The 12,563-nt window shown below is 35.1% G+C and overlaps 2 protein-coding genes across 13 annotated transcripts in view; one reads left to right on the plus strand and one right to left on the minus strand.

Annotated features, from left to right (window-relative positions):
* The window catches only part of LOC125271564 (NACHT, LRR and PYD domains-containing protein 3-like), a 130,099-nt gene that overhangs the window by 47,520 nt on the left and 70,016 nt on the right, over positions 1 to 12,563 (plus strand). For all 12 annotated transcript variants that reach the window (XM_048195629.1, XM_048195620.1, XM_048195624.1 and 9 more), the window contains 2 exons: positions 210 to 383; positions 4,222 to 4,268. In XM_048195629.1, the coding sequence (XP_048051586.1) occupies positions 210 to 383; positions 4,222 to 4,268 (221 nt within the window). The remainder of the gene's footprint in view (positions 1 to 209; positions 384 to 4,221; positions 4,269 to 12,563) is intronic.
* Positions 6,482 to 12,563, minus strand: part of LOC125271571 (glutathione hydrolase 1 proenzyme-like) — a 52,868-nt gene continuing 46,786 nt past the window's right edge. The window contains exons 10-11 of the mRNA XM_048195652.1: positions 12,130 to 12,317; positions 6,482 to 8,075 (exon numbers count right to left, since the gene is read on the minus strand). Coding sequence (XP_048051609.1) covers position 8,075; positions 12,130 to 12,317 — 189 coding nt within the window. The 3' untranslated portion in view covers positions 6,482 to 8,074. The remainder of the gene's footprint in view (positions 8,076 to 12,129; positions 12,318 to 12,563) is intronic.

The raw sequence follows: 12,563 nt of genomic DNA on the forward strand, positions 1-12,563 counted from the left end.
CTTTGATTGTAAAATAAATTCCATTTTGTTGGCAGTTCTTGTAGCGTTTCGTCTCTTGCTACCACCACCCTCACACGCAATGGTCACAATCTCAATGTTACCCCTTCTAACCCTAGACCAAAATTAGGAAGTTGTAACACTATGAGATCACTCAATGCGTTTAACATGACGCAAATCTGTTTTTGCTTATTTGTTTTATCCATCTTTAGGTTATCAGGCTGTATGGTATCAGAGGAAGGCTGTGGTTGTGTATCTTCGGCTCTGAGTTCAAACCCCTCACACCTGAGAGAGCTGGATCTGAGCTACAATCACCCAGGACAATCAGGAGTCCAGCTGCTCAATGACAAATTGAAGGATCCAAACTGCTCACTGCAGATACTCAAGTATGTGGGGCAGTAGCATGGTTTTACTCAAGATCACTAACACTGCTAATCAGAGGTGTACAGTAATGAAGTACAAATATTTTGAAACTGTTTTCAAAATATTTAGAAATATTTTCAAAAATAGCTTTTTCAATATTTACTTTACTCGAATACAAATGTTTTAACATTTACTTCTCTATATTTTAAAGAGAAAATGTATACTTTTACTCTGATACATTTCTCCAGACTCTGTTGTAAATTTGCCACTGCAAAGTGCAAAAAATAACAGCAAGAAAAGGTTTGCTTATCAGTCATAACGATATCCAGTTTATGAATGAATCTTTTAATCTTTTAATAGTTTAAGTTTATGATCAATGTAAAAACAGGACATTAGAAACATGACCACAGACTGAAAATGATTTTGATATTTGCAGCTGCACACAACTTCCCCCAGCCTACAACTTCGATACATTGAGTGTAAAAATGTCTTTTGTTTTAGACAACATGGGATGGATTTGAAATGATAGATAGGCTATGAAAAAAAAAAAAATATATATATATATATATATATATATATATATATATATATATATATATTTGTGTATTTTACAGTCACGGCATATCTATTAGGCCTATTCTGTTTTTTTTTTTCATAGAGAAGTGTAGGACGTCAAATGTCAAATATTCAGTTATCCTTCTGTATCATATATGTATATAATAGGCAGCATGCTATTTTTTTCCTTTTCTTAAAGTTATAACTTTTGTTTAAGGCAATATTCTGAGTTTATTTCATTAATATTGAGTATTAATGAATTTCACACAAACCGGTGTTTTAATTTCTCTGCCGACTAAACTTCCAATGCATATCAGAACCGTTGTGTGACTGACTCCTAGCACACAGAGCAATGTTTCATTCCTGAATGAATCAGAGTCTTTGAACAAATCAGTTGACTGAGAGATTCAATGGCCCAAAAGATTATAGAGATCCAATTGATATATTCTTGAATGAATCAGCGTTTTGAACGAATCGCTTAAATAAATGACTCAATCATTAATACAATGACTTGCTGACACCTGCTGGCAACATTAATTTCATAATCCAATTATCGTTTCATTTTGTCTTTTAAAATTTTCTGTATTCAAAATGATGTTTAAAACATTAATGGCATTACATTATGCAATTGTAATTCGTACACATAAACTGCCCTCTCTGAGCAATCTAACAACTCATAAATCTAAAAGCAACTTCAGGTGGTGCTCTGCAAGCCTCTGGTTGATACTGATTTAATTGGTAACAACCTATAGCATCATATTATTCTAATTTAATTGACTAAATTTAAGAACTTAATATTAAAGAAAGCATACATATTTTATAAGATTAGGAAAAAATCCTAAAATCCCCTGAAAATCAATTAATCAATTAAATCAATTACAGTTAATTTCTGACACAGACAGATGGCAATAAATAGGCTATAAAAATATTCTTTATCTCATTATTGTTAGTGTTATTTCAGGGTTTTGATATATATCCTAATATTGTATAATTGATATCTTCTTAAGAGAGCACTATAATGGTTATTTTTTAAAAGTGTTATTTTTAACACTTTTTAACATTTTTCCCTTTATTTATTTATTTTACTTTTTTTAAATGTCTGATAGCCTATTTCAAATTGGCATAAACGAGTTCTCCATCATCAAATCATCAAATTCACATTTTAAGTCAATATCTCTATAGCACCGCTTTGATGAACTAATAACATGTAATATATTTTCATATCTGTCATATTTCAAATTCATTCCATGTCCAAAACTCAGGGTGCTGTCTAAAACAAAAGTTATGACTGCTGCAGATATTTACATCAATAGGCTACTGATTTGCACTTTTTAATTCACTGCCCAGGGCAGCGTTTCCTAAAAGCATCGTAAGCCTAAGTTGATCGTATAGCTCCATTGGTTTCAATGGAGCTACGATCAACTTAAGCTTACGATGCTTTTGGGAAACACTGCCCAGTGCGTTGAGCAGCTTCGCTGGATTTTTATAGTTGGTCACTTCAATAAAACAGGCATTGTGCCAACGTTGTAGAATGGGGGTAATTGTGTGCAGCTGCAAAGTAAATTAATATTTGATGAGAAAGAGATAAAATGTAGAATAAAAGTGTTAAGAATCCATACAGCTGTAGAGCGAGGGACTTTTATTCTGTTGAGCGGAACCGATAAACAACTGATGACGACATGGTTTGACGTCTCGTTGACCAATCAGCGGAAAGATGCGTTTCATTCCCGCCCACATGTAGAGAACGAATATACAAACTGCTTATTTGTTTCCAACCCCAGAACGAAAAAAGAAAAATCAAGCCAATTTTTTGTTTTTTTCGTTTTCATTTTAAAAATGAAAAATGAAAAACGAAAAAAAGGTGTGTTTTTCTCATTTTTCTGATTTCAATATCAAATCAAAACATGAATGAACGGAAGATATCCTGATTGTACATGGACCTGAAAGCTACATGACTGAAACTTTTAAACTTCAATGAGTTCATAAAGATATTGTAAGACTAATTCATATGAAATGAGTGGTTTAAAATGTTTCTAAAGAAAAACGATCACTTTCTATGATCAACAGATTGAATTTCAAAGTTTCAGTTGCTCTCGAGCACCATTTGTTTGATTGAGTAATAAACACACACACACACACACACACACACACACACACACACACACATAAGGGTACTGGGTATATCCATGACTCAGGATGTTTCAGAAAGGGGGACATGTCCCAGTCATTTGCAAATTATGCACATAGTCATATAACAGTCTATTTCAATCACTAATCTATATAATTGACATTTATATAGATCAGTGATTTCAATAGAAAAACTACAGATAGCCAATTTTCAACCAAAAGAAAGGTAAAAAGTTAATCAAAAGAAAGGTAAAAAGTTAATCAGAGCAGCATATCATCCATGACCCTTAAAAAAAAATCGTAAAAATATTGCAGACGAATGGGCCTACAGCCACAGTTTTAGGAAGGAGGGGAATTGTATAATTATTTTGTATGAAATATTGACGTTTATAAATAAGCATTTTGGCACACCTGGGGTGCGTTTCCCATACAACGACATAACTCGCTGCTTCACTACAGTGATTTCAGAATGGCTTCTTGATCCTGTTACACTGAATTACCTCTAACAAACTCCAACAAACATTTTCGGGAAAAAAGTCCCCTGGTTATTTCATAACTTCACAAAAAAAAAAAAAAAAAAAAAAACCATAGTCATTTAAATATAACACAGCCAATATTTATTTGAAAATGCCAAGAAAACAAATATAGTTTTTAACTTGGTATTTTATATGTTTATTTAAAGATGTAATAGTAAAATCAAAGTCCGGACCATTATCATGAATGACAAGCTTACATTTTGGAACATTATTTTACCTGTATTTTGACATTTTCAGTATTTATTCATTAAATAACATAAAATAATTCAAATCAATGTTTAGTGACCATTTTTTGATTTTAAAAAGGCACCATTTCTCCTATGGTTTTTAAACTCGTTTTTAAAGGTTGTTCCAGCATCTTGAAATGTTGCCACAGTTCTTATGGTTTTAATCTTTTTTTTTTTTCTCTCTCTCTTCATGAAATAGTTGTATTGAGTCAGTTGATCTTCAATTTATCCTCACTGTGTTATGAATGCTGTTGGGTTTTTCTTACCAGAATCCTGAATTTGCTATTTGAATGCTAATTTGAATGCTTGTTGAGAAATCTGTATTCATTGATTTTAAATGCTTACTGATATTTTAGCTGCTTCTAGCACACTTTTTAAACATTATTCATTTGTGGTTTGTATTTGTCTCTTTTCAGTTTGGATCATGCAGAACCTTTTCGAATCACACCAGGACTGAGAAAATGTAGGTCTTCTCTCTCTCTCTCTCTCTCTCTCTCTCTCTCTCTCTCTTAATTCAATTCAATTCAATTCAATTCAAGTGTGCTTTATTGGTATGACAGAAACTATACATTTGTATTGCCAAAGCCATTGCAGCTGAGCTGCTTACAAATAGTGCATATATGTATTAACAGAAGAAAAAAAAAAGAATAATAGTAATAATAATATATAAACGTATTAAGCATGTAGTGCAAAATGAATTACTAATGTATGTAAGTATATATAATAGAAAAGAGAAAAAAAGATGAGGGATTAGACAGATTTACAGAAGCAAAATGTACATCTAAGTAATATAACAGAGTAATACGGTTTAATATAATCTACATGTGCTGGAAACAACAGATCAGGGCAGATTGAGTGTTTTCTCTTCTATGGTGACAGGCAGACACATATTGAGCAGCAAATAAACACACAGCAGTTCTTGCGTTCTCCTAACAGATATGGCAGTTTCTCCTGGTTTGAAAGAGTTTTAAATGTCGGATGGATCTGCTGTATTTTATTATAAAACACTGTCCGTATGTTCGTGTTTTTGGAGCATTCTGTTAGGAAGTGCAGTTCTGTTTCCATCTGATTCAGATCACAGTGTGAACACAATCTCTGCTCCGGGGGCAGCCATGTTTTTCTGTGTCTGCCCGTCTTTATCATCAGCTTGTGTCCGCTGAGTCTGTATCTGGTCAACGTGCTTCTGAGTTTCTTATCTGACACTGTGCACAGATACTCTGCCATACTGTACTCTCTTTTTAGGGTCGAATAGCATTGCATTTTGCTCTGTTGTTGTGTTTGGGTTCAGGGCTGTAGCTAGAGGATTGGGGGCCCCCTGAAAAAATATTGATGTGGGCCCCCATCACCCTCCGCCTACATGATATATTGTACAATATATGAGCATGAAGGCCTATATGCAATCTAATATGGGTTTCTTACAAAATAACAATCAGAAAACAAATAAATGTAAATAAAGGTTTTTACTGAACATCAAAAGCAAAATATTAACATGTATAAAAACAAACAGAGAGCAAACACTAAAACAAATTTCAGTCAGAAATGAACTTTGAAATAACTATGAAAATTATACAAATGATTATATGTATATCGGTTTGATTGATCTTTAACCTTTCATGACCTTACGTCACTTCACCTAGGATGAACCAAAATCCCATTGTCTGACCTTTTTGTTGGCAAAGTCACTTATGATGTCTTTGAAGTCTAGCTGTCTGCTTAGCTGGCTTTCAATTGAAAGTCGGGCAAGGCTATTAAACCTCTCTTGAGTTTGTGTAGACCTGAGATAGTTTTTGACAAGCTTCAACTTGCTGAAAGCTCTTTCTGCACCAGAAACAGAGACTGGTAGAGTGCAGAAGATGCGCACTGCAACGCACACCTCCCCAAAAATGCTCTGGAGCTGCATCCTGTAGATTGAATTCAGCAGATCGAGAGGAGACTGACAGTGTACAAATGTGGCATTATACACAGATTTGAGATGCCTCACTTCATTCTCAAACCCTGCTGTAAGATCCTGTGTATATTTGCTCACTAATGAGTGGCAAGCTGGGTGAATCTGATCTTCTGTCAAGTCTTTTAACTGTAAGATTGCAAAAAACTCTTCACATATCTTTGCAGTGGTTTGGAAACGGATATCCAACGCAGAGATTATATTATCCAATGCCACAAAAAACACATTGTTTCGAAACCGAATTTCTTCCGTCACTAGTTGGTTGGCATCCTCTGAACTCTGACTCTCATCTGCAAACTGCTTTCTTCTTCTTTTGTGGCTGATTGGAAACCCCTTGGGTACATCCATAGCTTCTGCAATGTGGGAAGCTTCTGCAAAAAGATTATCCCATGAGTTACGCAAAACTTCCATCTCCTCTTTCAGTGCCTTTATGTTGTCTATTTCAACTTCGATTGAAATTTTCCCTGATTGCAGAATTAGGTTTCTGTCTTCAATGGACTGCAGGATTTTCTTCCATACAGTGAGAAGAACTATGGCTTTGAAGGACATGAAGTACTGTTTTAGACCACTGGCCTCTGACCTAGCTTCATTGGTTAAACTGCACTTAGCTAGGATGGTGTCCAGAGATTCTATAATTGATGGCAAGTGGTTTGCAACAGGTTTAACAGCAGCTATGCGTGCACTCCACCTGGTCTCTGATAAGCGATGAAGGGAGCAGCCAGTGTGACTTTTAAGGATTGCCCACCGCTCGGGACTTGCACTAAAGAGATTGTATAAGCGGTTCAAACAGCCAAAAAATGTGGAAACCTCAGGACATGACTCTGCTGCTTGTACACCAACAAGATTCAGAGAGTGTGAGGCACAGGGTGAATATGTGGCAAGAGGGTTTATTTTCTTTATTTCAGCCTGAACCCCTTTTACTTTGCCGGACATGTTTGCCCCATTGTCAAACCCTTGTCCCCTGCAATCTGAAATATCAATGGAATGTTCCTCCAAAGTCTTCAATATCATTTCTGATATTTCCCGGCCAGTCTTACCATTGAAAGCTTTGAACTGTAAAAAACGCTCAATTATCTCCCACTGATCGTTCTCCTTGTTTGCAACATATCTTAACAGAATCACATTTTGTTCCATATGAGAAATATCAGGAGTTGCATCACAAATCACAGAATAATAAATTGCGTGCTCCCTTTCCTTCAATATTTCTTTCAAGACCTTATCTCCACAGAGCTCGATAAATTCATTTTGTGATTCTGGGTTAAGGTAATGTGTCATTGTTGCACCTGACTTCTTCTCTGACACTTTTTGCAAATGGTCACTGAGTAGAGGATCATAATGAGCCAACAGCTCTAATGTGCCAAGGAAGTTACCATTGCGAACATCACCTAAATTGTCTGTGGTCCCTCTGAATGGTAAGTTTCTTGATGCCAAAAAAAGTGACATCTAATATTCTTTCAAGAATTGCTTTGTTTCTTTCAACTTCAATCTGTATTTGTTTTTGCAAGCTGCTATCTATTCCTTTTGCTTCTATCAAAGAATACTTCAGATTTTTCCACTTAAGGTAGCATGCTTTGTGTGCTTTACTTGCTTCATGGTCAGGGAATTTGTTGTACATTCTCCGCCATTTTAGATCTGCTGATTTGTACCCTTCTTTAGAGTTTAGTGCACTAGTTGATGTCTTTCTGAGGTCATCCTGTGAAAAGAGCATGCATGGCATACAATATAATGCATCCATGCTTGGACTGTATGTCAACCAGTCTCTCTTCTGTTTCTCTTGCCCATTTGCTGACTTACTAAACTGGAGATACTCTGGAAATTTCTTTCCTTCTGAATCCTTGGGCATAATAGTTTTCAGGTCTGTCTCACTGGCAGTGGCTAGCTTTCTAACGATCACCTCAAGTTCACGATCTGTAATCCTCTCTGGCCATAATCCTGGATCAGTTGTCAAAAAATCTCCTTCACTCTTGCCTTCATTTCTCCCTGTGCTAGCCAAGATTGGGCTGTCTGTGACTGTGTCCTGACTGGTGCTACTTTCAGCTTCTTCACTTGGACTTTTACTAACTGATGCTGGACTACTTTCATGCATTTGCTGGATTGAGGAACCTGGCTCTGTAGATAACAAATACCATGACTCAAATAGTTTTTTTTTTTTTTTTTTTTTTTTTAAATCTGGATCTAATCTGGTTCTGTTAAAATAGATGTAACTAGTAAATACTAAATATAAACAATAAAAAGATTCATAAGTCAATATCCACAATGAGTATCTTACACACTGACCCTCCAAGTCATCTTTGGAATGAGGTTGCGAATCAGACGATGCTACATCTGCAGAACATTATAGTAAGTTTAGTCTTAATATCATATCACATTGCCAGTCTATTTACATGCAACAGAATATGGTAATGTAGTTATAAATCCTTTATTTTAAAAGTTAAATGTTTATATAAATATTACATAAAAATGCAATTAAGCAATAACTTATTAAACACTGTTTAAAATCCTCATGCAATTATTCATGACAAACTAATAAAAAACTAACAAATGTCAAGAAATTATTAAATTAAAACCAATAAAACCAAGTCCAGCAATTTAATAGTTTCTCCCATCAGTCTGATATAATTCATAAATCAAAAAGTAAACATTCAGAAATTGACAAGAATGCAGTCAAATGTTTTTGTTTTTTTTTAAATAAAAATAAAATAATTAAAACCCTTAAAATTACTCATTGTCTTAATTTTTAATAAAGATAATTTGGCACTGCATAATATATTTTAAAGCAAATAAATATATATTTTAAAGCAAATAAATGTAGCCATCCAAGAGGAGTGTTGTATGCGTGTTTTCTCTAATGTGATTAAATACGTCATCAGCAGACAGGTGGGTAGCATAATGTCACTTTTATATGTATAAGCGTCAGGGCCGCGTTATCCTAATGGGCAACATGGGCTGCAGCCCAGGGCCCCGAACACTGGGGGGCCCCCGAGACAATCCTCTTTTGCGCTTTAAAACGCATCGTCGTCACACCCGAATCAAGATTTACAGACGCAGCGGACACGCACGCAGGAATACAACCAGGACAGTGGCTTAGCGTCTGGGTATGCACGTTGGTTACCCGCTATTACGGGCTTACACCAAGGTATACTTCGGACGTTCGCATCGCGCAATTTTCGTCATCAGGAGGGTTCGCGGATGTCCGCGTGCAGCCCAATTTTTGTGATGGCACGGACCGTATGTGTACTGTACAACAGCCCATGCGAAAGTGAATTGAGTGCTTGAAAACAAAAGTCCACTAGATAGTGCACAGTGCACACGCCGAACGCATCTTTCCGCAGCCAAATACTTTTAAATGGTCGCACGCGCGTCTGTGCGCGAGACAGAAGCTGTGTACATATGTTCATAAAAAGTATAATAGAAATAATGTTGTCAATAACTTGCTAAAGCCTATGTTAAATGTTACTACTAAAATCATTAAGAAGCTGAATAAATGGACAAAGAAAGGGTCCATGCCATGTCTTAACGATAATCTATTGCATTTGACCGTCATTTTTAAAGTGGGTTTCTGAAACTTATGCATGCAGTAATGTCAGTAGTACAGAATTTTAAATGAGTCATATTGGTTTTCTGAAAAAAAGGCTACGTCTGCACATTTTGAGATACTGCACGAGATGTGAATAAATGTAACTCGTACACTCGTTGGGGTGGATACTTTTTATTCAACGAAATAATGCACATAAAACGTGATGGAAATTGCGTGATGGATTCCAAAGCCAGAGTCGAATCGGTCGAATTTAAACTGGGACTTGTTAAAAAGCCTTTTTTTTTATTTGTTTTATTTATTTTTTTTTTTTTACATTTTATAGCAATGCAAAGTCATAATGATGGAGGAGCGCATATGAGCCTGCTGTAGTAGGCTACTGTTGTTGTCAATCCTAGAAATGTTTTTACTATATTTGTCTGCATGTTTTAAATTGATAATATCTTATTCATATTAAAATCTCGGGACTCATTCGCATAAGACGCGCGATTATGGATGCCCAGGGGGAGGGGGGCATTTGCGTTCGTTAGCCCAGGGCCCCGCGAAGGCTTAACGCGGCACTGATAAGCGTACAATATGCTTGTGCTTGTGATATGCGTCGTGACCTGTGTCCAGTTTTGAGCGCCGCTAATGAAACAAATGACAGCACCCACCCGGCAGCGGTAGACACTTTTCCCACGAAAGTAAATCGGGCAGCGAAATGACAATAGGCTACACTAACCTGTCGTAAAGAATGTCATGATCGACTGGGATACAGCAGCTCTTCTGGCCTCCCTCTCTTTCTTTTCATGGCGTTTCTGGTACCCTGATTTATGTTTTCGTTTCATTTTGAATCTGTCTCCTACTCTTCCACCAACTTCTTCTCTAACTTTAGCTGCCGCGTCAACACTGATTGGCCCTATTCACGAGATAGGGTGGGACTTACTATTTTATTGGGTCCCTCTGTCACTGACTGAATAATTAATAAATACTCCGTCTTGGACTAAACCATTTTTTCTGGAGGGGTGAAGAGCAGGTATTTGGAAAACTAATTTCATCAAAGTGAAAAATTTACGCCACTGCAAACAGCATCCCCAGCTTCACTTATTACTTATTACTAACCAGACTGACTTTATGTTAGACATCAACAAAGGTTGTTATTGAGAATTAACAGAGGTTTAACTCTAATGTGTTTCATTTGAAGTCACCATAATGGTGAATAGTTGTTCCATTAGTTAACTTAACTCTTATTATACTTTAATTTTTTTCTGGCTGCTGTGACAGTGTGTTTGTTAAACACGTTTGCAGTAGTAAAGAAAGCTAAAGCAAAATGACATCAGATGATGATGGATGTCTGTTGATTATTTTGTGTGCATTATGAAATGGACTGACGTCATTTGAATCTAACAACTGTGTTGTGCTATTGATACATTACGTTATAAACCCTGTGTTACTTCAGCATGAGTTCTTTACAATAAAAAAATCCTGTAAAAAGACGGTCATTTTCTGGCAGCAGGGGCGCCAGAAAAATACCGTAAAATAATGGAAAATAAATGTCTTATTAAATGTCTTAAAATAACAGTTATTTTCCGTTATTTTGGTATTTTTCTGGCGCCCATGCTGCCAGAAAATTACCCTATTTTCACGTGATTTTTTTTACAGTTTATCTATGTTTTGTTTTTTTGTTTTTTTTCTGACAGTATTTTTCTGTTTTTAAACGGACATTTTCTGGCGCCCCTGCTGCCAGAAATGTACCATTTTTTTAACGGGATTTTTTTTTTTTTACAGTGTACTGAAACATTTTTGTTGATTGTCACCATTGTGGAGATTCATATAATGATGCTTGACGTCTCTGTGAATCTAAATGCTGCTGTAGTTCATTTTTTGTAAATGATGAGTTGCTCAGCACTGCTTCATCCTTTACTCTAGTATCATTGAGTTGGTAATTTAAAACTAAATTGTATTTAAAAAAAAATAAATAAATAAATAAAAAACTTTTCTGATAATGGATTAGACACTGGAAAAGTTCAGTGAACTAAGTATTACACAATGATCGTGTCATAATCAACATCACATTAACACATTTTCTCCTAGCTTCATCATGCCAAAACAGGCATGTTTAAAAAAATAAAAAAACACACATTTACAGCATTTACAAACAATAAAACAACATATGACACTCTGTTAATTCTCAATAAGAATTTCTTTAGACATCTGACAGAAATAAAGTCATTAAACACTGGGGATTTTGTTGTGGGGTTTAAAGGGTTAAATGTGTACGATAAAAAAAAAAAAAAAAAAACACTCATTTTGAAACACTTTTCTACAGTAATAAACTGTAAATTAATTTTAATTTGCTAGTTATCTGCAAGAGTTATCAAGATGACTTGATGTTTCTAGTTTTAATGATTTTATTTAATGTGGTTATTTTTGCTTTAGTAATATTCTTTTTTTTTGTGGACTCAAAGTCAAGTGAATAAGTTCAAGTGAATAATATGCTCATATAGTTTTAAATATTAGTTTATGAATTTAATTGTCAGTCAGTCAATTTAAGGCAGTCATGCAAATAAAATTCATCTCAAGTTTTAATTGAGTGCATGGTATTTTTACAGAAACATACTGCAATGTAGATTATGGTTAAGAACTGTAAAATTAACAGTAAATTACTGAAAGCTTTTTTGCCAGTATTTTACTGTACATTCACAGGACATTTTTTTTTACAGTGTAATGAGACTGACCAAATGTTATGACCAGTTTATATATATAAAAAAGGTACTAACTTCTAAGACAAGCCCCAACAGATTGTGCAACTGCCCCTTAGAATTAAGAAACACTGATCTATTTGTCTTTTTATATTTTCCTTACTAGTCATTGATACTGCTGGTGACTGCCACTGCACTCCCATCTTCTGCGATGATGGACAGATGAGATGTCCCATGGTCCTTATCCATGTAATGATCATACTTGTAGTTGTATGTGTTTTGTTTGATGTCATCATTAATCTTATTCCTGATGTAATTTGCAAAGCTGTCTGAGGTTATATTTTTGACAAGCTGTGACAAAACAATAACAGAGAATAAACATGTTTCTATGGTATAGTAAGTTAAATTATTTTTAGCTTTTTATGCCTTTACTGAAAAGTTTATAGTGTATACTGTTAAACCTTGAAAAAGACCAAATTCTGACAGTAACAAACCATTTTTTCCTTAAAACAGTAATATACTGAAGAAAACAATGCATTCTGGGTAATATTTGTCATCTTCGAGAAAGTAGCCTACAGGAATATACTGTGAGTTAAC

Source organism: Megalobrama amblycephala, linkage group LG7 (assembly GCF_018812025.1).
Source record: "Megalobrama amblycephala isolate DHTTF-2021 linkage group LG7, ASM1881202v1, whole genome shotgun sequence".
In the NCBI taxonomy this organism is placed as follows: domain Eukaryota; kingdom Metazoa; phylum Chordata; class Actinopteri; order Cypriniformes; family Xenocyprididae; genus Megalobrama; species Megalobrama amblycephala.